Source organism: Nymphaea colorata, chromosome 4, assembly GCF_008831285.2.
Source record: "Nymphaea colorata isolate Beijing-Zhang1983 chromosome 4, ASM883128v2, whole genome shotgun sequence".
Classification (NCBI taxonomy): domain Eukaryota; kingdom Viridiplantae; phylum Streptophyta; class Magnoliopsida; order Nymphaeales; family Nymphaeaceae; genus Nymphaea; species Nymphaea colorata.
The window spans coordinates 26,055,176-26,077,552 of record NC_045141.1 but is presented as its reverse complement, the minus strand read 5'-3'; the positions used below and the strand labels follow the sequence as shown (position 1 = coordinate 26,077,552).

General features: G+C 37.4%; 1 protein-coding gene and 1 long non-coding RNA gene across 9 annotated transcripts; one reads left to right on the top strand and one right to left on the bottom strand.

Annotated features, from left to right (window-relative positions):
• The first annotated feature begins 1,676 nt into the window (after nucleotides 1-1,676).
• LOC116253055 (uncharacterized) lies at nucleotides 1,677-16,247 on the top strand. Of its 8 annotated transcripts, none has more exons than XR_004172383.2 (13): nucleotides 1,678-2,232; nucleotides 3,482-3,559; nucleotides 5,811-7,463; nucleotides 10,062-10,147; nucleotides 10,250-11,349; nucleotides 11,452-11,613; nucleotides 11,712-12,329; nucleotides 12,467-12,566; nucleotides 12,677-12,907; nucleotides 13,033-13,157; nucleotides 13,264-13,724; nucleotides 14,120-15,356; nucleotides 15,590-16,247. XR_004172383.2 is itself a non-coding variant. In XM_031627787.2 (13 exons), the coding sequence occupies exons 1-13, from the start codon at nucleotides 2,164-2,166 to the stop codon at nucleotides 15,092-15,094; spliced, it is 5,568 nt and encodes a 1,855-aa protein (XP_031483647.1). In that variant the 5' UTR covers nucleotides 1,678-2,163; the 3' UTR covers nucleotides 15,095-16,247. The 8 variants fall into 8 exon arrangements, 7 of the variants coding, with proteins under 7 accessions (XP_031483646.1, XP_031483647.1, XP_031483645.1 ...); XM_031627787.2 differs by having other exon boundaries at nucleotides 11,712-12,182; nucleotides 12,273-12,329; nucleotides 14,120-16,247; XM_031627788.2 differs by adding an exon at nucleotides 2,588-2,679 and having other exon boundaries at nucleotides 1,679-2,232; nucleotides 3,482-3,554; nucleotides 14,120-16,247.
• A 1,756-nt stretch (nucleotides 16,248-18,003) lies between these two features.
• Nucleotides 18,004-21,184, bottom strand: LOC116253401 (uncharacterized). Its single transcript, XR_004172433.2, has 3 exons — nucleotides 21,000-21,184; nucleotides 20,350-20,482; nucleotides 18,004-18,436 (listed from the first exon to the last, which is right to left on the bottom strand). It is a non-coding gene; the product is annotated as an uncharacterized LOC116253401 (long non-coding RNA).
• Nucleotides 21,185-22,377: the final 1,193 nt, after the last annotated feature.

Here is a 22,377-nt window from a genome sequence, read left to right as displayed (position 1 = left end):
TGGCCACAAAGTGGACAGGATATCACGCGTTTGAAGCCACTAAATACTGGTAAACAATATTCGTTGGTCTTTGTCACCATCGTCGAAACATGAGATACATAAACACTATCAAATAAGGGCCGAACGGAGTGAAGACAAGCGGAAACTACAAGAGAGGGAACAGAACATATGAATTGCTCCAAGATTGGAGGCAAAAGTACAATGGTTGCTCACTGTAAGACAGCTATAGATCCAATCATCACTTGCTGCCTATAGAAGACAGCATATGCAAAGCTGTTGGACACCAAATTCTACTGAGATTGCCTGTTATTTTTGTGACATCATAAATATCTTGCATTCTTTTGTTTGGATACGTTTATTTATATTAGATCGTCGTAACCACTTCTTTCGTAATTATACAAATGGGTTTTACTTCTTGCATCGTTCAAACTTCAACAATTATGTTATTTCACAAACAATCCAAATGCATCTGGTGACCTCAAATGTGTAGAAGATGCATGGTTCATATGTTTGGTGACCTGCTTTTTGTAACCAGTTGTTTTCGTTTTTAACATTATTTATTTGTTTTTTTTTTTCCTGCAATTTTTGTCTTGTGGTTAACAAATTTAGCTTTAAAAGAACTAACAGAAAATCCTTAAACATATTGGATCCGGTGAATGGATTTCAAAATGAGGTTGATTGAAAGCATTTTCTTACAGACCCCAAGATTACCAGGTTCTGAGAAAAGAAGAAACCTAAAAAAATATGATAAATGGAACTGGTTTAACTTATTTCACACACAATTACTCGCAACAATGCACTGGTTTTCCCCCCTTTCAGGTAGATTTGCCACCCAAATGATATTTTCTTGCCCACAAACCTAAAATTTGTACATTTTGTACCTGTGATCGATATCTTATATAAATATTTTAAAGTTGATGACATAAAACATCATTGATTCATGAAAATTTTGTTTATATATTTGAGAATATGCGTACTCAATCGATTGATAGGTTTTGATACCGAGACAAGTATCGTGTTAAGTATTTTTAAATATTAATTTTACATAAAAACGATTGATAGTATTTTAAGTCTGTGCGTGTGTGAGGAGGTAATTTACAAATTACAACCAGCACAATAAATTAGATAATTGTGAAATTTTTGAAGGAAGCGTTTGGAATTTGGATGACACTCGTTTTGTAAAATTGATTTTATGTAAATGAAATTTTTTAATGAGCTTCAAAGACTTGATTTATTTGTTGAAACGATATATAATCAGAAGGAGTTTTGGTTTATCATTTCCTTTTATAAAACCAGGTTTTATCACAACTGGGCTTTTCCTCGAGCGCAAAAAAAAAAAAAAAAATTATGGTTTTGGGGTGTACTAAAAATGAATAATGATTTATTCAATAAAAAACAAAATTTGTAGCTGCGATATTAATTATAAAATATTCGAGAGATTGATTTTTTTTTCTATTTTCTTTGAACTTATACATGCATCTTAATAAAACAAATCAAGTGTTAATTTCAGAATAATCATCTAAATCAATTTGCACATTATTCATGTAAAAAAAATATAAAGACCACTTTTAAGTCTTAACAGTTCAGCAGTCATGATCAACGTAAATACGTTCGGAGATGTTTAATGACATAATCAAGACTTGTTTAAGCATTTGGAGGAAGAAAAGCTAAACCCTTCGGCCAACGAGAATGAGAGGGGGATTGCTCGTGGAACATCACACGCCTGTTTAGAGAGAGAGAGAGAGAGAGAGAGGGTTTCTTAGGAGAAGCGCGCCTGTTCGAGTCTTCCTCCTTCCTCCCTTTCACATTTCCAATCTTCCCACCTTCGAATTTTTCCAATCTAGGATGGTACCTCCTCAACCCTAAAATCCCCACCAGATCTCATCCTCTTAACCCCCACAATTCCCCTTCCTCTCCATTGTGCTCCTACACTCTTCCTTCCTTCCTTCCTTCCTCTTTCTTGTCTCTGTCTCTGTCTTGCACTGCCCAACTCACTGCTTCAACGCCCGCCCTTCTGCGGTCGGCGCCTAATTCGCGCGCCTCGATCGTTCACTGACTGATTTTTTGGACTCCCCGTGAGCGATCCGAAGCCGATGCCCGCCGGACAGGATTAAGGAAGAACATGACGTCGTAATTAGTTCCATAGGCCCTTCTCTTTCTCGGATGGCAGAGAGGAAGCAGCGGGACTTGGAAGAGTTACACAGACTCACCTCTAAAATCTCGAAACCGAAGGTGGACACCGGAACCACTAGCTTTGCTGTTTGAATTCGCTCTTGTGGATTTTTTTTTTCTTTTAATTGTTCTTCTTCGATTCTGCTGCAAGGATTAGGATTTGGCGGCTGACCTTCGATTGGTTTCTTTTGTTAAGTGTAGGATTTGTGATGACGATCGTTTTCTTCATGTTAGCTAATTGATGTTCGGCGTTATGTTGGCGGTGTTTCTGATTTTTTTTTTCGTTGGGGTTTGATCTCTTCTATTGATCATACCGAACGGAGTTCTTGGTTCAATGAGTTGTTCGTTATTTGGTTTATTGATCGTTTGGGTTGTTCCTGATATCGATACTAAGTTAGTTGAAAGTGTAATTCAGAGGGATCCGTGCGGTGGAAGTGGAAGATTAGCACGTATTCGTGAATGAGGGATTAATTAAGCTAGCTAAAGAAGGATGGCGTTTCTACGGTGGTACGGATTCCTTATATATGCAAAATTTGTTCTTCTTCCTTCCTTTCCTTGTCTTTTTTATCATGCTTTCAGAATTTGCAGCTTATGTTTTGAACCTGTTCAACACCTGTGCAATTTAATCCCATACTTTTCTTCTATTCATCGTGGGTCATTCTTATCTTTTTGTGGGAGATTCAGTGTTCAAATTTATCTTTTTAATATATATATTTTTTCTCTAGGTGCTGATGGTTGAAAAGCCCATTGAATCACTCCACGGTGAAACAAATTACGATTTCCTTGTCCATAAGGCATTGAGTTCTAGATGATGTACATAAGTGGAAAATAGGTTATTTTTGAGTTAAGTCTTGTGTCGCTATTTTTTGAGTCGTGGAAGTCTTGAATTCACCTTGCTTGCTTGTACTAATCACAAGATGACTTTTGTCGATTACAAGTTAGAACCGCTTTATGACATATTTGTCTGGTTGTGACTTACATTTTTTAGTGAATTTTATTGATATCATGAAACATGTGTTTCTTTCTTTTAAGTGGCATCTCACTGCGTCTGAAAAGGGAGACAAGTACTTTAGGTGGATAATTATTTTCTATTATAGTGCTATGCATTCACATCTGCAATGTTTTAAAGTGTTTTGCAAGTTCCTGTTAATCTGTTACGGAATCAATTTCCTTTTTCTTCTCTAGCTATATTAAGTTGTTAATATGTTTGTCAGCTGCACTTGTTATAATGGCTTGATTGCGGCAACCTCTAATTTTGTTGGTTGAATACGATGAAGTGTAATTAGATGGTCATTGATTTGCTTTCCAGATTACTCCAATATTACGGGGGGTTTATCATATACAAGGACCAGTGGATGAGTTAGAGCCTGATATTCAAGCAAGTAAGGCAAGGTTCTTTCTGATGTTGTACGAATATTATTTTGCTTAGTTCATTGAGCTGACAAAAGGCAGTTTGCTAGTTATTCTATTTTCTGTGTGTCCTTAATTAAACTGAGATTGACTTAAGTATCTTACTCTAACTTGGTTTATCTTCCTTCATTTTATCAAAGGCGCCCTCTTTCCTTTTCTGGGAATTTAATTGATGTCCTGGAAAATGTAACGTGAACCATCAGATAGGAACTGGAAGAGAACATAGCAAAAATCTTGTTACATCTCAGCACGTTTACTAAAATTTTATATTGAAGGATCACAAAATCATTTTCAAATCCATATTCAAGAAAGTCTCTTACCTGATAAAGGTTGAAGGTCTTGGGACCATATTGTAGTAATTGCTCTTTCCAGGAATATATTATGACTACGGTCTTTCTAACAGTGCATGGTCTTTATAGATCGTAGTTTTCCAACCAATCACAAGTTCATTACTATATATGCCAGACTATCCATTTTGAACTTTGTTGGCACATTATCTATATCATTGTCACCAGTGTGAGATTTTTGAAAACCTTGTGATATTTATGAGAAAATCAAATAAAACAAAAAAAATCAGGAAAAAGTCACGAGATTTTGAGAATCTCCCCACAATGAAATCTCGTGATTTTTTCTCGAGATTTTAATATGTTTTAGTTTTTAGAATTTTTAACGTTTTTCATGATTTTTATGATTTTTTTAATTTTTTTTAAAAACTGTCAAGATTTTCCCAAGAAGAACAACTTCGCCAAAAGAATTCTTGAGAAAAATATCTCCCTGATATTTTCCCGAGAACGATACATGTGACAATGATCTGTATGTATCTTATTGTAGAGCAAGCAGAAGTAAACAGTTTAGAAAATCAACAAAATAAATGGAAAGTATGAACATAATTGAGAGTTCTGTCATGGTTAGTAGGGGCTTAGGCTTATTTGAACTTTGTGGAATTGCAAGGGTTTTTTACTGTATTCTTGTCTTATTTCATTTTGATGGTTCACCATGTTGATTAGCTTTCAGTTTAAAAATCTCTGTGTAGTAAGGCAAATCTTGCTTGGACCTTAAAGGTTTAAAAAAGTTACAATATTTCTATATGTCCAACTTTGGAAGATTAGAATTCCTCTTCTTCCTTGTGGTTTGAAAATGGATGTTTTTGTTAAAAGGTAGACAGGAGTATGGCTTATTCATCATAAGGGAAAATGAAAAGCAAAATAAACAAGCAAATTAAGCAATCTTTCTAAAAACATGCGTTAATAAGCATTCCTTTTGTGAGTAGCAATATTAACCAGCATCCTTCTGCTCCCAGTCAGGTGATTCTTACCAAAAAAACCTTATCAATGGCATTGACAAATAAAGACAGTTGGAAAGCCTCAAGCAAAAGGCTCATCTGGGACGTCAAGACTCTGGACCGGATTGCAATTGGTTCTCCTGTTAGGAACCTGTCTTGAAAATCTTACTTTGCATTCCACTTCATGTGAAATTATGGCTGTTATAGCTTCAGTTAACTAATGTAAATTACTGCTTGCACTTAATAATGCAAATAGCTCAATTCTTTGGACTAAAGAAATAATACCACTTGCTTCTTCTTCCTCAAAACTGATTTCAAAATTTAAGGCGACCATTTTTTTAGTTGATTTTATTGTCTCGATTGGCTGATGTTATATGCTTCTTTTTGTAACAGTCCATGTGAGGGAGTACTTGCTAATAGTCTTATATTGAAGAACTTGAGAAATCTTGAGGAGTGTATATACCCATGTCTTGAGTGTACTTTTAGAATGCAAACTGAAACCAGCTGTAAGGTGGGTTAGAATCCATCATACCAGTGACTCTGGTCAATTTTGGGTCGTGTCGTTAAATTTACACATCATAATTGGAGTTTGCATAGTAAGTCAACAAAATGATACAATGGTATGATAAAAAATAGAGTGACGTTTAATTATTACTGGCTACATAATTGAATTGTGACATGACTACATGATTGAATTCCCCATGGATCCGTAGACTGATTTTCATTCTGCAGCTTGACGATCAGTTAATGTTGATATATGATATACCAAGTACCTGCTTCGTAAGGATGTTATATTTATATGGTGTTTTGTGAAGGCTCATAAGATTGCAGCCACTTCTACGTGTAGTTGGAAGTTATTTCCATTAAACATGAACTTTTTTAAAGTTTATTAACTTCAGAGCTCTATCATCTTTTGTTTGTTGCTTTTAACTGTTGTTATCTGCAGGAAGCACCTCCCATTGACAATTCATTGGGCAAGGACAGCCATTTGTCTTCTGAAGCTGGAAGTCGTGAAGTGTGTCTTGCTCCATGTTTCCCTGGTACACATAATCATTTTCAAACTGTGTCGAATGTTGAACTAGAGCCAGGGGACGGGATGTCAGATGAAAGTGGCCGAAGAAAGGCAGTTAAACAAGGTTCGTTTGGTAATAATAAATCTAAGTTTGTTAAGAGCCATGCATGTGATGACCAACCACAAACAAGTGAGACGAGCAACCTGGTTAGTGCTTGTTCAAGTCATGATTCCGCTTCTGAAAATGCAGACGGCAAAGGAAGTGTAAGGGGGTGTGTTAATTCGGACTCTTGTTTGTATGATGGAAGTAAGATCATGATGTCTGAGGAGCAGGTTGATGATAATCATGGTGGTGGCAGTTCAAGAAGTGGGGTAATTCATGGAGTTCATTCTGTGCATAGGTTGGTCAATGAGAGTTTTAATCATGTTTCCTTGTCTAATTTAAAACCAACAAAGGCTCATGCTGCAGTTAAGCTGGATTCTGCAGAGAAAACAAAGAGTCTTACTGATTCTGGTGGAGGTTCTCATACACGAGGCATTACCAGGTCTTCAAAAAGGCTAGGAGGTCTTGAATCTGTTGATACTGGTAAGGATGTGCAAACACACTCAAAGGTTTTAGGCAGAGAAACCAGTGGGAAGGATGGATCTGTTTCTAATTCTGCTTCAGAGTCCAACTCTTCACAATCAAATAGTACATCCAAATGTAGAAATAGTTCTGCTAAATGTCATGAAAATGCACCAAATGGACATGTGTGTACATCATCCCCACATGAGATAAAGGAAACGAAGCTTCATCCTTCTCCTGATAAAGGTGATTCAAGGAGATGCAGTGGAGGAAGTAACTTTGAAGAGGAACCCATGCATATGGAGAAAATTGGTGGTTCATCATTAATTTCAAAAAAAGATGTGCCAAAGACTTCTAATGTTTATGAAAAAATGAGTTTACTGTGCCCGTCGCAAACTGTTAACGAATCTAGTAGACCACCTGGGGTCATTGATGTTCCAAAGAAACATGGTGAAAATGATGATCTGTTAGGCCCACTTCCAGATAAAAGTTCAAATGTGGGCTCTATGGAAATGGCAGGTACAATGCCCCTTCCCTCAAACGAAGCACATATTAGAACTGCTCAAGTTGCACAGAATTCAGCCTCTCTCTCTAAGAATGCAGGTGAACTTATTGAATCTGCAGTTGTACAAGTAGAACCTCCTTCAATATTATTTCCAGTCATAGCTAGTGGCACAAGTGGAACAATATCAACCTTCAAAGATTCATCTGTTAACCATTTGACTGCTGAAAGTACTTCAGCTACTGTCGCCCAAAGGAATCCATCTGTTGGTTCAGCAGCAAAGATCCACCCTTATGCAGAAGCTGAACATGACCAGGACCCAAATGCTGTAAATATTTCTACTGATCGAGATGATACTGCTGGCTTATCATCTCAACCTAAACAGAAAGATTTGCCTGTGAGTGCTCAACTTGAAGGATGCACCACCTCATCCAGTGCATCTGAGAAGCAGGGGAAATTGCAATTATCACAGCCTTCATCTGAGAGTGACCATTCTGAGTCTGATTTGGTTGAGGATGATGTAAGTAGCTACTCCTTTGTAACTGCTATTGCTCATCTGATGACAAAACGATCTTTATTGTATTTAAGGGGAACTGTTGGAATTATCTCTTGTGGGACATTGACAACAAGAAAAGGTTATGTAAAATAAATAAATTAGCATGGAGGCTTGGTATATGCATTCTGTTTCTGCATACTTGATACTTTTGTGTGGGTTGTATTACTGTCCATCAGTGCTGTATGAGTTCCTCCTACTATCTTGTTTGTTTGTGTAGTATATTCATGTGAGGGTTTCATCATAATAAACTTTTCAAATATAAGCACGGGTGCTTGTGAGGTGTCAATCAGCGTGGCTGTGTTTTGATTGGTTCTTCATTTCAGTTGGTTGCTAACCATGCCAACCACTTTTATTTGTTAGCATTAGCACCTCTAAAAATGTGTCCTGTGGTTCCTAAGTGTAAGTAACTTGTTTCAGGGATTTCTTTCTGCATATATTTATGAACTTGAGACTAGACTAGCATCCGCAAATAGAAAAACTAAAATGCAGCTTCAATGAGTAAAGTGGCAGCCACTTCTTTTCTTAATTCTTGTAATTATACTGTGGAAAACAGAACTCTAGCATGTTTAATGTTCATTTATAATATATTGAAGAGGAGAGTAAGAAATATTTTCCAACTATCAATTGTATTCCATACAAAGAAACTCCAACTTCTAATTCTTTTTGCTGATTCAGTTTTCAACTTAGATCTTTCCCCTACAACCTCCATTTTTTAAATTTTTTCTAGCTTTGCATATTGCCTGCCGGTGAAATGGGCATATGCACAGATATAGGAAGGAGAGAGAAGCCCTAGTTGGTTGAAAAAGGGTGTGTCATGCTTCTTGGAGCTTGTTGAATAGCTAAGTGACATGCATTTTCCCAAAAGAGTTGCTTACCTGAGTCGTTCCAAGTTTGTGTGTGGTTTAGCTGTGGCAATAGATAATTTGCTTTGTTTTTGTTGAATCATTGATAAAACTGTAGCTTGTTAGCTGCTAATTTTGTTTTGCGTATGTGTGTGTGTGTGTGTATGTGTGTCTATGTAAGTGTATATATACCTCACTGGACCCACATCTGCATTTGTACTAGCACCCCATTACTTGTGTGACATAGTCAAATAGGCTTCTTAGGTTGAATATATATTATTATATACAACTCTTATGCAATTCTTATTGTTAGTGCATTCGCTTTTTTCCTTGGTCTTTGTAAAGGAAGTCATTGGTTCAATTTCACTCATATACAGTGCCTTCACCCAAAGAAACAGCTGCTTAAGCTTTATCTTACTCAAGCCGTAAAGGTCCAGCTAGGTTTTAGTTAGAACCTATGTTTCTTGTACTTGACTCAAGCTCGAGCTGCGACTTGCCTTGAATTTTATACACCCTTAATAGTTGGTGGTGATTCCCCAGTTTGCACGTTTCAGCCAGTTTAAACTTTAAAGCACAGTGCTTCCTGGAAATCACAAATTCCACCGTTTCTCTGTTTGTCAGTAGTTATATATTTGGTTATAGATGCCTAGATGGAGAAACTTTTGTTATGAAGACATTTTGCAAAAATGATGTAGATGGAGAAAATTTTGTTTTGATGACATTTTGAAAAATGATGTAACACACCTGATTTTCTTGTGAAGGTATATGAATATGATAATTTAGGTTTTGGTATACTGCATAAGAGAAAGTAATAGCATGTGTATATTCCCTTTTGAAAGGATAAAATTGGAATGACTATCAAAAAGTGGTGGTGTCAGTGTTTCTATTTTTCATTTCTTATACACAATGCTGCCTGGTGAAGCCGTGTCCTGAAAGAATCTTTTACAAAGTAAAGCTTTGGTTAAGGGATGAGATAAACCATTGAAGCTGAAACTCTTCATGATTATTCTCTCTTAAACTTGGAAGATTATATGGTATGATCTTTACGGTAGCCACAGTGTAAGCATTAAATAAACGTATGCTATTAAGAGCTTGAATGTGAAGAGTGTCCAGGAAGGAAGAGGAAAAGAAGCAATGTGATAGCACTGATGTGGTTTTTGCATCTTGTTGTTTAATATTTGTAGCTGGAAATATCTGAAATTACATGCTTGCATCATTGTCTCTCCGATCTTGAGATTTGGTGAAAGCACAACTAGCGTATATACAGGGAAATAAAATATCCTTCATAGCTAGGCAATAATAGTTTTAGATGTGACTTTTAATCATTGGTGGAAGATTTGGTATTGATTAAAAAATGGCATGCTGAAAGTGTGGGCAATGGTTGACAGGAACAAGGTTTATGCACTAAAAACAAATAGGAGAAACGCATGCAAAATTTTCGGTCATCTTACACCAAGATGATCATGTTTTTGGAATGTCAAGTAATGGCAATTGCCCTTTGAATCCTTGATTTATTTAGAGATTAAGTTTAGGTTGACAATTTTTAAAATTCACTCTCACCTAGAGGAAGACATGACTCTAAAACATGTTCTCACCCCTGAAATATCAATGTCTTGTACGCGATGTGTTATATAGGACATTATGAGTCTACTTTTCTGGATTCTTTCTACTGATCCAAATAATCAGGATATGTTGATCTTTTCACTTGATATTGAAGCAGGTGAAAGTTTGTGATATTTGTGGTGATGCTGGTCGTGAAGAGCAGCTTGCTGTTTGTAGCAGATGTAATGATGGTGCAGAGCACACGTATGGCCTCATTCAGCTTTTATTTGTTCTCTTGCTGTTCGTCCTGTATATGTTGTTTGCATATTGTAGATTGACTAACAGGATTCATTTTCCTGAAACCAGTTACTGCATGCAAGTAATGCTGGACAAAGTTCCAGAGGGTGAATGGCTTTGTGAGGAATGCAAGTCTAAAGAGAATGTTGAAAGCCAGAAATCTGATAAGTCTGAAACTATATTTCCAGCTTCAAGGCTGCCAATCTTGAAGGAGAAAAATAAAATCTCTAAAGCGAGTGCAATCTCCAAGAGCTTACCTAAGTTGGATCTGAAGGTGCTGGATTTGGACATGAAGCAAGCCACAAAACCTGCAACACCAAGACTAGTTGAAGCAGAACCTGTTTCTGCAGCTAAAAGGCAAGCTTCTGATAAAGGCAATGGATCACCAAATTTGTGCAGTCCAAATAGGAAACCTTCACTTTTGAGAGAAGGCTCCTTTAAGAACTTAGACACGGGCAAAGTAAAGCTTGGCCATTCAGTAACTTCATCTGCTGGTCAATCTGCAAACCATCCTGAGGAGATTGGCACATATGGGTGTAACTCAAGGATGCAATCCAGATTGCAGTCACCACGCAATAAGTTTTCACCACTGAGCAATTTGCCTCATAAGTCTGCTCAATTTAGTGAGGGTGGACATTGTTCAAGTATGGCTTCTACTTTGGTTTCTAAGGCTTCTACCCTATCAAAGGGATCAGAGGCTTCGTTATCCAATATGACTACTTCACAAGGGGTAAAGCCAAAGCCCAAGGTTAAACAGGTGCTGGATGAAGTTCCGCAGAAGCACCTGTTGGCTAGAAACTCTTCCTTTTGTGACAGGAGGAAGGAAGGACCAGTCAAAATGCTTGGTAAATCTGCGTCATTCAAGTCCAATACAAATACTGTGAGCTTAAGTTTGGATGATATGAAGTTAAAACTGCAATCTCAGAATTTACCTCATGCTGAAGACTTGAAAAGCTTGAAGCAACTCAATGAAGGAGCCAGTGTGATTGGAAGGAAGAACTCTTTTAAGTTAGATCATCCCATGAATGGTTCATCGCCAGCAGCGAGTACTGGGAATCTCTATCTTCCAAGGTCTGACACTAAAGCATTGCAATCTGATGCCAAGACAAAAGCTGCCAGTGATGCGGCCGTAGCCTCCAAGAAAGATGCAGAAAAAACAATATCCTGTGGTAAAAGCTCTTCAATTCTCCAATTTGCCATTATTGTTTCACATTGTAATTTTTACATGCAATAGCTGATTGCCAGTGAATTGTGGCTGTTTTGCGCTGCAGGAAATGGTATCAGGAAAAGATTGCTCTCTTGTCATGGTGAATATGTGGCACCAATAACCAATGAGTTGGATAAAAAGAATGGATTAGTTGATGAAAAAACAAAAATTGTGAAATCTGTAGCTGTTGACACATCAATGGGATCTGAAAACATACTTGTCTCTGGTATATTTTGCAATACTAGTTTTTTATAATGATCATGTATGGTCTAGACTCTTGACTCCTTTTCTATTATTATTATTTCTCCTGTTTCTCCTGTGCAGCTGGTAGTCAAGTGCAGATTCAAACTCCTTCATCTTTTGATGACACTTCAGCTGTTGCTAATTCTTCTGAAAACAAGATGATGGAACAGAATCTGCAGCAAAGTGGTTCTAAGGAAGATAATCTGATTGGTTCTCATACGCCTGATAAGTCACATTCAAATCCCTCATATACAGTACAAGAGGGTTTACTGCAAACAAGGGATTCGAGCAACCTGGAAACAAGGTCCAAGGAGCTCTCCCCTTTTGTCCAATCCAGGAAATTTTTAGCTAATGGTAGAAAAATAAGATGCTTCAAGTGCAAAGAAATAGGCCATATTGCTCAGTTCTGCTCAAATAAGGGAAATGATGCTGGCATTAGTCCTCGTGCTTCTACTGCATCTGCTGTGAGAGGTTCTAAAGAAATGACAGGAAAAAGCAAATGGGATCATGCTGTGGAGACTGGTTTGTCCCAGAAAACTAAGAATGGTGAAGGTGATAGGCTGTTTATTCATTCAAATGATGTAGTGTTACCTACCACAGATCTAAACAATGATTTGGCTTCTAAAACTCCAGTACCAACAGGCCTAGGAGCAGTTTCTGTTGCCACAAACAGTGGAAGTGCTTTGTTAATGGAGAAAGGTAATGCTGAAATGTTGCTAGGCAGTTCTTTTGTTGATGCTAACAAAACTTTTCTAGTTTCAAGGAAATGCTTATATGACTCTGTATCATGTCTATCAAACTCCTCAAATGCTTAACCAACATCCACTATTTTCCAGATGGAAAAAAACTAGAACCTTGTTTCAGAGAGATGCCATTGCAGCCTTTTAGGAGTCATGTGACATGCTTTGCGATTCCTGAACATCATTATATATGGCAGTATGATACCTTCTCTTTACTTGGAAGGTTCCAGTTTTTTTGTTTGTCAGTTGATTTTTCCTATTGTTTATGGAATCCCTGGTCAATTATACTGTTGTATTCATCTGCAGAGGCAGTTTTGAGGTACAGAGGAGTGGGAAGATAGCTGATTTTTGTGATGGAGTTCAAGCACATTTATCAACATGCGCGTCACCAAAAGTTGTTGAAGCAGCCAATGGGTTTCCTTCTAGAGTGCAGCTGGAAGAAATACCTCGTTTGAGTTTGTGGCCAGTTCAGTTTCAGGCCAAATATCCAACAGAGGATAACATTGCTCTCTACTTTTTTGCGAAGGATGTTGAGAGGTTTGTCTAGGTTCAATTTTTTTGACACTGGCTGTATACAGATGAGGCACAATAGGCATCTACATGTTAAATCTTTATGTCCATATTTACACTTACTGCTCTGTATTATCATTCTTATGCCACAGTTATGAAAGAGATTACAAGAAGTTGGTGGAAAATATGCTGACAAATGATTTGGCTTTGAAAGCTAATGTTGGCAGTGTGGAGCTTTTGATATTTACGTCTGATCAGCTGCCTGACAACTCACAGCGTAATGATTTGTTTAAAATTTTCAATTAGCTGTAGGGTCTCATGTGAAATTTACAAAAATTGTTGCTTGCTTTCCTCAACTACTGGAGATATGGTGCCTTTTGCAGGCTGGAACAGGTTATTTTTTCTCTGGGGTGTATTCCGAGAAAGGAAAGTTGGTTGCTTAGAGCCTGTGAGCAGTTCTATGGCAAAACCGTTTGGAGCTGACAGAGATGTATCATCATCGTCTAAGGATTTTTCCTCCATGATAGCTGAAACTACAGTTGTATCGAAGTTGATACCTCCTGTATGTCTGGGTGAGGATTCGTCCTCTTACAGAACACCTGAAGCATCTGAAGCAGCTGAGGCTACTACCTCTTTGAGTTTGCCATCTTCAGTTGACCAGTTGTCAAACTTGTTTGGACACAATGAGTCCATCGAAGAAGATGTACTCCCATCAAAGAACCAGTCTTCAAGTATGGCTCCAGACATTAATCCTAACAGTCATCAGATGGCTTGCCAGCTATCTGCAAATTCATCATCTAAAGCTCCCCATAACGGCAGGCAAAGGCAATCTGTCATTTCTTTGGTAATCTCTTGCTGCCTGTGAAAAAAATTAGTATGAATTTTCCAAAATTGTTGCATGTAACAATGATGCATTTTACTCTACACTAGTACATAGAACACTTCCAAGTCCAAATCAACTATTCTTGATGTACTTTCCACCATATATGCTGCAGCACTACCTTGATGTTATTTAGCGAATATGATTTCATTTAGGTACAACCGTACAACTGAAAATATGATTGCAGCAATCATATGAAGGAATATGCAAATTTTGAAATTTTTATCTTTTCTGCTTGCACTTTTGTTTTGCTCTATGTTTTGATTGTTATTTCTCTGCCATTGGAATGATTTCTCAAGTAGGAAAATTTTTCTTAAGTCTTCTCATTTTTAGCTTATTTCTTGGTATTGTACTCATAGAAGGAAGGAGACAGAGATTCTCAGATTAGGCATGATATGGATCAACCCTACCTGCGACGGAGCGAGATACTGAATGCCACTGAAAGTAGCAGGGCTTTGCCAGCTGTATCCGAAATGCAAGAACCTTCCTCTGATTCTTCAAAAGATGTCAAAGTTATTTGCAATAACCAGGATCAAGAGCAACTGACAAAGGAAATGCAAATGGTTGCCAAAGGCAAAGATGGTGAATTGCAGGACAGCATTGACAAAAACAAAGATCAGCTTTTGGTTGATTTGGGAGGACCGGAACCTGCAATAATTCCTATTAAGAAAGAAAGCAGTGCCTTGGATCTGAGATCTAACTGTAAACGCCAACATGTTTGCTTCTCAGGAAAAACCTTTAAAGCATATGAAATAAAGCATGAAGGATCAAATTGTGCATCTATAAATGGAGAACATGAAAGCAAGAGAATAAAAAGGGGTAACATGCTGAATTCATGTGGAATTGATCTTAACTCCACTTTTCCAGAAAATGAGGATATCAAAGTAGATCATCACACTTTTGATCATGGGGAGGAAGCTGAATCATCAAAAACTGCAGAAAGATGCTTTTTCTCTGTGGATTTTGGGCACGTTCGAGATCGTGAAGCATGCAGCTCCAACTCTTGGCCAAGTTTCAAAAATAATAATGATGAATCACTAAGGTCAGACATCCCAAACCTTGAACTTGAATTGGGTGCTGGAAAACAAGTGAAGAAAGGGCTGCTACCCTTATTCCTTAACGTGCTTGATGAAAAAAGCTGCAAAGACAGCCATTCAGATAAGGGAATAGATGGTGCAGATGGTGGTGCATCATCTCTCTCGCTTTCACTTGCTTTTCCTGTTCCTGAGAAAGAGAAGTCTGAAAATCCAGTCTCAGCATCAGAAAAGGTTTTTGCAGAGCAGCCCCATGTTAACACCCCGTTATGGCTTTTTGGTGGTTGCATGGATTCATAAGTTTTCTTTTGGGTCCACGTATTTGGCACTGTAAATTTTCAACAGCATGGGTATGGCTGGGATCCTAAGCCAGAAGCATACATGTACGGGGTAGGCAAGCATTCTGCTCATATTAAGAAGAGAATGCCCCACACCACCTTGTTTCTTTTTTCATCTGCTTGCTTACTTGTCTCGAAGGGTTGCAGAGTCACGGCTTTTGTAGATAAAGAAAAGAGCAGGCCGCAGACTGAAGCCAGGAAGGACTCTCTGGATATTAGATTCTGTAAGTCCTGATTGATTCACTTTGTCTTTTGCCTTCTGATCAGTGTACAAAAAGTATTTGTGCAGTCTGCCTTTTACTAGGATTAGTCTCAGCTGAAGACCGTTGCTGTTTAAAGATGAGAATAGCCATAGATGCATATGTTCTTATACTCTTAGGTTGATCCTCTTTGTTTAGCTACAATATCATAGTGGTACATGTACAGATTTCTCATTGCAATTGCATAATTTACCCAGAAATGCTGCTTGCAGTCAGTTGCTCTATTATTATCATTCATCATTGCCTGTTCAATGTCAGAAGCACTCGAAACTGGAATTTTTGATGAGCATCCCTTTGACCATAAAAAAGAGATACAATCGACTGGTTGACTTGGGTCGGCTCCAAGTGTTGCTAGCCCCAAAGGTGGTTATGGTCGGTCTGAAACACATTCAGTGCTACCTGTAGCTCGATCCCAATTTCAAGTGTACACTTTCCTACAAGATGCACTGATTACTCCTGTCTTCATGAAATTCATGTACAAAATTTTCTCCAGAGCATGGACCACTTGGTTAGTTTTTGCTTTCAGCATGTGCTCAGACATTCCTCCCAGAACCGGAGGATTGGTCTGGTCAGAGGGTGTACTTGGCTATTATATCTAGCATTTCTGGCTCATAAATTCATGAGGTGAACGGTAGATGCAGCGGCTCCTTTATATACTAGAACCTAAATGTCAGTACTAACTTCAGAGAACCGGCATGATTGTATTGCACGTTTTACATGACTCTAGGCAACCGCAAATAGCTTTGAAAGTCACTTTCTATTGTGCACCATGTAATATTTTTGATCTGTTAAAATTTTCGTGTAAAATTGTATTTGGAAGTTATATATACTGCCATGTTTCTCATTTTCCTAACAGATACGCTAGTTGATGAAGATTTGTGATACAGCTTGGGTTTTGACAACAGTTGCGAAATCTACTCGCTTGGAGCACTTGTTATCGGATGTCGAGAATGTGTCAATGTGCGCCGACGGAGCCTAAGCCACTAGATTTTTGACAAGAAAATGCTAAAACTATAAAAAAAAAGGTGGAAACAAGATGAAAATAATCAGAGGAATGGAATACAGGTTGCCGGCTGTTTCTCCGTTATAAAAGTTGCACGAAGTACCCTTTAACATGCCATGTGTCATGATGGGTTTTTAATAATTGTTAAATATTTAAATTCAATTTTTTATTTATTTAAAAATGCTATATTGTTTTAAAAATTAAATATAGTATTTTTTTGTTAATTCACATTCGATTCATATTATAACTTTTATAATACTAGTTTTACCTTGTGTTGCCCCTCTCTCGTCCGTACATCTTTGAATCTTTGATGGAGCAAACGTGTGATGCAACTTTGTTGGTCGACACAGGTCGTAACCTCATTTCAATTTCTGATACCGACTGATTATACGAGGTTTTGAGTAGCCGTTGCCTCTTTCCTGTATTACGGAGAAGTGGTCTTGTGCCCTCTTAAAATCCCATGAAGGATGTTGTTAATTCTGCAAGTTTACGCTTGGTCGCACCATCATCTGACATCGTGATGTAAATAAATTTTGAATTATTGCCGCTAATATAAGCATTATCATTAGACTATTGGTCTTAGTCCATCTGCTTGCGCCTGATGAAGGAAGCGAAATGTTTTGTAAGACTGGATGCATGAGTTTAATGCTTGACTGGGTAACACTTCGCACGGAATCCCTCGGTCCAGTTACCATTCTCATTATTTATTAATATATTGATATCTAATCATCTGGACAGCTTAAAATGGCTGTCATGGATTTCTTAAATTCCAATAGTGCATACACAGTAGAGCTGAAGATTTTATGTCATCACCTAAACAACGGGCTTGCAGTGGTCCTTTCAAATAAAGAAAATGAATGAGATGCTAAGGAAAATGAATCCAAACATGACCATGTAGATCGGCATCTTCCCACAGTTTTGGATAGAATGTAGATTAGCGTCTTCTACATCGACCTAAAATAACAGGTTTTGCAATTGACCATGATTAAGTTGAGCGAGGGAAAATATATCCAAGCCTGACCAAATAATTTCTATTGCATTTTCAGCATGCATGATCGGACAGAGTTCTATGCAATAACTGAATAAGGTTGAATCACAATGTTATTCTCCAGTCATTTCAAGTTAATCTGGCCTATATGATTTGAAAACAAACTTCTCAGCTTTGTGGCGAGTATTATACCATTGTAGATCGGTCTCTAACATTAACACATAAATCTGCTCCATGGACCCGCCTGATCCGTAGACCCCAACCCCACACAGGAAGACAGAGAAAAGTAAGTAAGAAGGGAGGTAGAGAGAAGGGGTGGGGTGGATTGACCAAAAATAAAAAAATCATTGAATCATAAATCTTGCAAAAGTATCAGCGCCATCGACAAAAATCAGATTATGGCTTCAACCTCATGGCCTACTTCAATGGGCTCCCGGGCCTTATCCTTCCTCCCTCTCAACAGCGTCGAGACGTTGTCGATGGCTGAATTCAGTTGGCTTATCTTCCCATTTAGAGTCTGCGTTGTCCTCTGCTTTGAACCGCAAAAAACCAATCAATAAACGCTCCTCCGAATAAGAACAACAAAAATAACTCAACACTGTGATTAGCGGGCGCACAACCAACAGCTTTGATCGGCTAAGCTCTAGGTCAGAAGCAGAACCAAATTTCTCAAGGTGCCATAAACTAGTTTAAGCAGGACAAAAGTGCACCCAAGATTTGGGTCACTGTACTAACGAAACAATACTGTTATCAGATTGATGCAGATTTTAATCCCATCAATGTTCAACATAAAATCTAGTTAGAGAAATCTCATGTCATTGTTCAAATCTGTACAAGCAACGGGACTATGCAAACAGACATGCACAATCCAGGTCCTGTAGAACCAAATAGACCACACTAACATATCCACAGCGTCTTTGTGTCCTTGTGTGATCTAAACCTACTATATGTAGACGGAGTTTGCTAACTTACTTCCAAGCCTTCGTCATAATATGTGGGTCCCCTGGCCTTCCAGAACCCGTAGTCATCTTCATTGAGAAGAGATCTCCTCATCTAAAAAGGGAACAACCATGAACCTCAGATTTTGAGCCAGTAAAATATCTACTTGATTCAGAAAAATGAAAAGCATAGCATACAATAAATGTAGAGAAAGGCTGAATCACAGATATTTAAGTACATAGAAAAATACACAGCCAAAAGGTTAGGATTAATATCTTATGCTTCTATATTGAAAGGTATCGTAAGAAGACTACAGTATTATATTGAGAACCAAAAAAAACTCCGCAGTAGGTAATGCAAAATGGGACTTGAACATAGGGAGAGAATCAGCATCCTGTTTGAGAAATTGAGAGAATCAAAAAGTATTGTTTCCAACTGTCAAAATGTATAACCAAAGCTGCTCCAAATCTCAACAGTTTTCACCATCCTAACTAACAGGAGGACCCATAGCAGCTAGAATTAATTTTATAAATCTTAATGTCGCCAACAATGCCAAACCTGGCATAACTTCGATGTTAGGATTTCATATGTTGAAAAAGTTGTGGTTGCACTATCAACTTGCTAATCCTCAACAAAAGCACTTCTTCAGAAATTTAGCCAATGAAGGCTTTATTGACCTATACTCTGAGGCCTGAAAATGTAGGTCATCCATACTATACCTGAGCAAAAATATGTTGTTTGTTACAGTAATGCCTAGAATTATGCAACATGACAACAATGTACAAAAGATGATCGTGTCAAGGAAAAGTAAAGAGCCAATACTTAATATGGAGAAACATTTGGTTTTAACTGTTTCAGAACTAGAAAGCGTCTTGCTTAGATCTTTTTCTGTATGTGGTGGTACACAGACAGAGATCACCACTTGTTTCGTTGACAGATAGAGTGAACAAGAGTCAAGAACTTTCAGTTTTTAATCCTTCCAGTAATAGAAACCGTTATTTAAATGCTTATGGGGATAGAGGACTAGGTTTTAGAAGAGAGTCATCATCTTAATTATAACAACCCTTCCCACTCCTGGGCTATTATTTAATAAATCAATATTTTTACAATCACTAAAACTTTACAACAAATGCTTTAGATTTGTGTACATGTAAGTGTGCATACTTAAATGCACTTTACGGTTGTTTTCTAGATTTTTAAAGCCTTGCATAAAAATTACACATCCAAAGCTAAATCCTCAAGGAAGAAAAAGATAAGTGGTTTAGTTGAAGCATTTTTTGGACTTTGGTGTACAGTAGGTTTGGGATTCTAACCTTGTAATTTTCAGTCAGTTTCCTTTTTCCTCTCCCTCTCCTTCTATTACACACTATAATACTAAGAAAACAAGAAAAAGGCAGTTGACTAGAGTACTGCTTTTGAAACAAATAAAGGTAATGAACAGACAACATTAAGAACTGCATCAAGGCATCAGCTAAGAAAAAATGCCATCACCCATCTTAGGTAAGACCTATTACTAAGGCTCCAAAAAATTACAAGACCAACCCATGTCGACAGTATCTGATGTTAAATTCAGTTTCTTCAGCGATTAATAAGTACATTAAAACCCTTTGTACATAACTAATATGAGTTCATCTGCACATCTGGTAATTCCCAACGTCAAATTCCAGTTTTCTTCCTTGCTTTCTCCTCATGCATCCTTTTTTCCACACCGCGCATGGCAGCTAGGCAAAAGGTGGAACACAAAAAGGAAAAAAGAACAAAAGGATCCGAACAAGCAGACAAGATCAATTTGGCTCACATGCTTCATTAACAAAAACCGAACACCATAGAGGATAGCAAAAGTACAAAACGATCACCATCAAATATGATTTCATTCAATCACTGGAAAACATGAATAAATGATACAAGATTGGCGACGATAAAGGTGGTTAAACAAATACAAAAAGGAAAAGTATACTCAAACGAGCGCGTGCCTTGCAAGTGGAAAGAAGTTTCAAAGTCACGTGAAGCTACAAACTTCAACTTACTTGTACCGTGCCTGAACCGCTAATCTCCTATGCAACTTCTTTTTCCTTATTGAGAATGCAAGTATCTTCGGATGGGAAAATTGATGGATGAATTTCGTTGAAGAAGCAACAGCATTCTTCAAATGAGATCCACCTATCAGCCAGAAAAATTGCAACGTGCTTCATCAGGAACAGGAAAACAACATCCTCAGTCGCAAAATTGATAACAAACCCATCAGGAAAACATGATTAAACGTACTTCGATAAATGCAGGAAAAATCGTGACATTTTTCTTCACTTTCAAATGCAAATAAAAAACGAAAATCACTGAAATGTTGGGATACATTGATAAACAAAATAACCATCGAAAGCGAATGAACTATGTATTAGCAGATCTTGTATTACCAAAAGTTGTGGATGTGATCAAATGAGCCGATAGATTTCAATTATTTTTCACATAAAATGGAAACAAGAAAAAATTCCTGCCCAAGTCTTCTATTTTAATTTCAATCAGGGACAGGATTAAGGCACTATCATGAAAGTATAACCACATAACCAAAGCGAGTCAGGTAAAAAAACTGCCCAGTTCCCGCCATCAACACAAACAACAAAAGGAAAAAAAAAAGGAACCAGAATAAAAGAGAAGAAATCAAGAATCCTTCTCCACTCACGGAATCCTAGATGCCCACACTTGCCCGATCAGATTTATTAATAATACGCTCTCCCCATGCCGTCTCCTTGACGAAAAGATAAACAGCGAAAACACAACCCGACTTGTCTCTTCAATTTCATTTCGATGGAGATTGAGACTCCAGAGAGTTCACCATTGAAACCCTCGACACCACATTCTAGTCTTTTACGCCTTCAAAATAAAACACCGGGTGACCTTATCTACTTAATTTCATTTATAAAAAAGTTTAGTTCAGGTGCTGCTTCTGCGGTTTTCATGGGCACTACCAATTTGCAACAGACACTACTTTCAAGTTGAAAGAAGTAATCTTAAGTTCACCCACATACAACTCTAAACCCGACACTATTTTCAAGTTGAAAGAAGTAATCTTAAGTTCCTCTCACCCATACATACAGTGAGGTTCCATCCTATTCACTGGAAAATAATTTTGATCGAAGCGGAGCATTTCTATAAATAAATGAAAGACTGCTAAGGTCAGAGCGATCTTTAACAGTTATAATGAGCAAACACTAGATTTTTACATAGACATTGGTGTTGTAAGGAAATGACAAGTGACACTTCAACAACTAACCATGTGATCTTTCATTTTTTATTTTCTTTTGTTTCTGGTTGGGTGCAAGTCCACTAGCATTAGAGGAAAGTGGGATCTTGTACCACATTGGATGGGCCGACAAAGTTCTCCATAGATGACTTTATGATTAAAACTTTTTCCCATACAAAATTACAAAGATATTACAGTGAAACATCATTGAATTTTTTGCAAATAAGTTTTTCTATAGGATAAAAGTATTAATGTGTCACGTATAACTGAAAATTTGAAAAAAATAAATGAGATGCGTCCAAGAGGTTCAAATTGCTTTGTCGTCTCCCAGTAAGCCGTCTCGATGCATTGACGGCAAACACGTGCTCCAGCTTGTGATTGAAAATCAGAAGTTCAAAGGGCATTTTGTTTTTTAAAATAGGCAGAAAGATGCATCTCAAATTACAAAATATTAAACATAAAAAAGGTGAGACCCAATTTTTATCATTTGAGTTGCTAAGTGCTTTTTAGGGGTTGAAACTTCAAATCATAATGTCATGTTTGAGTAATGATTTGCATTGCAAACAATGATAGTTGAAAAATGTATTTACATTCAACTTAAAGCAAAATAAAACAAGATATGGCTGGCTTTAAGGGTTTTATGTTCAAGACTTATTTTCTTAAATAAACATTAATTTTAAAAAAAAAATTCTGTCCTGTTGAAAAGGGCAAGATAGAAAGGCATGTTTTCTTGTTTAAAGCATAAACATTAATTATTTGCTTAAATATGAAGGATTTTAATTTCATTCATGATGGATATAACTCGTCTCTTGGATGC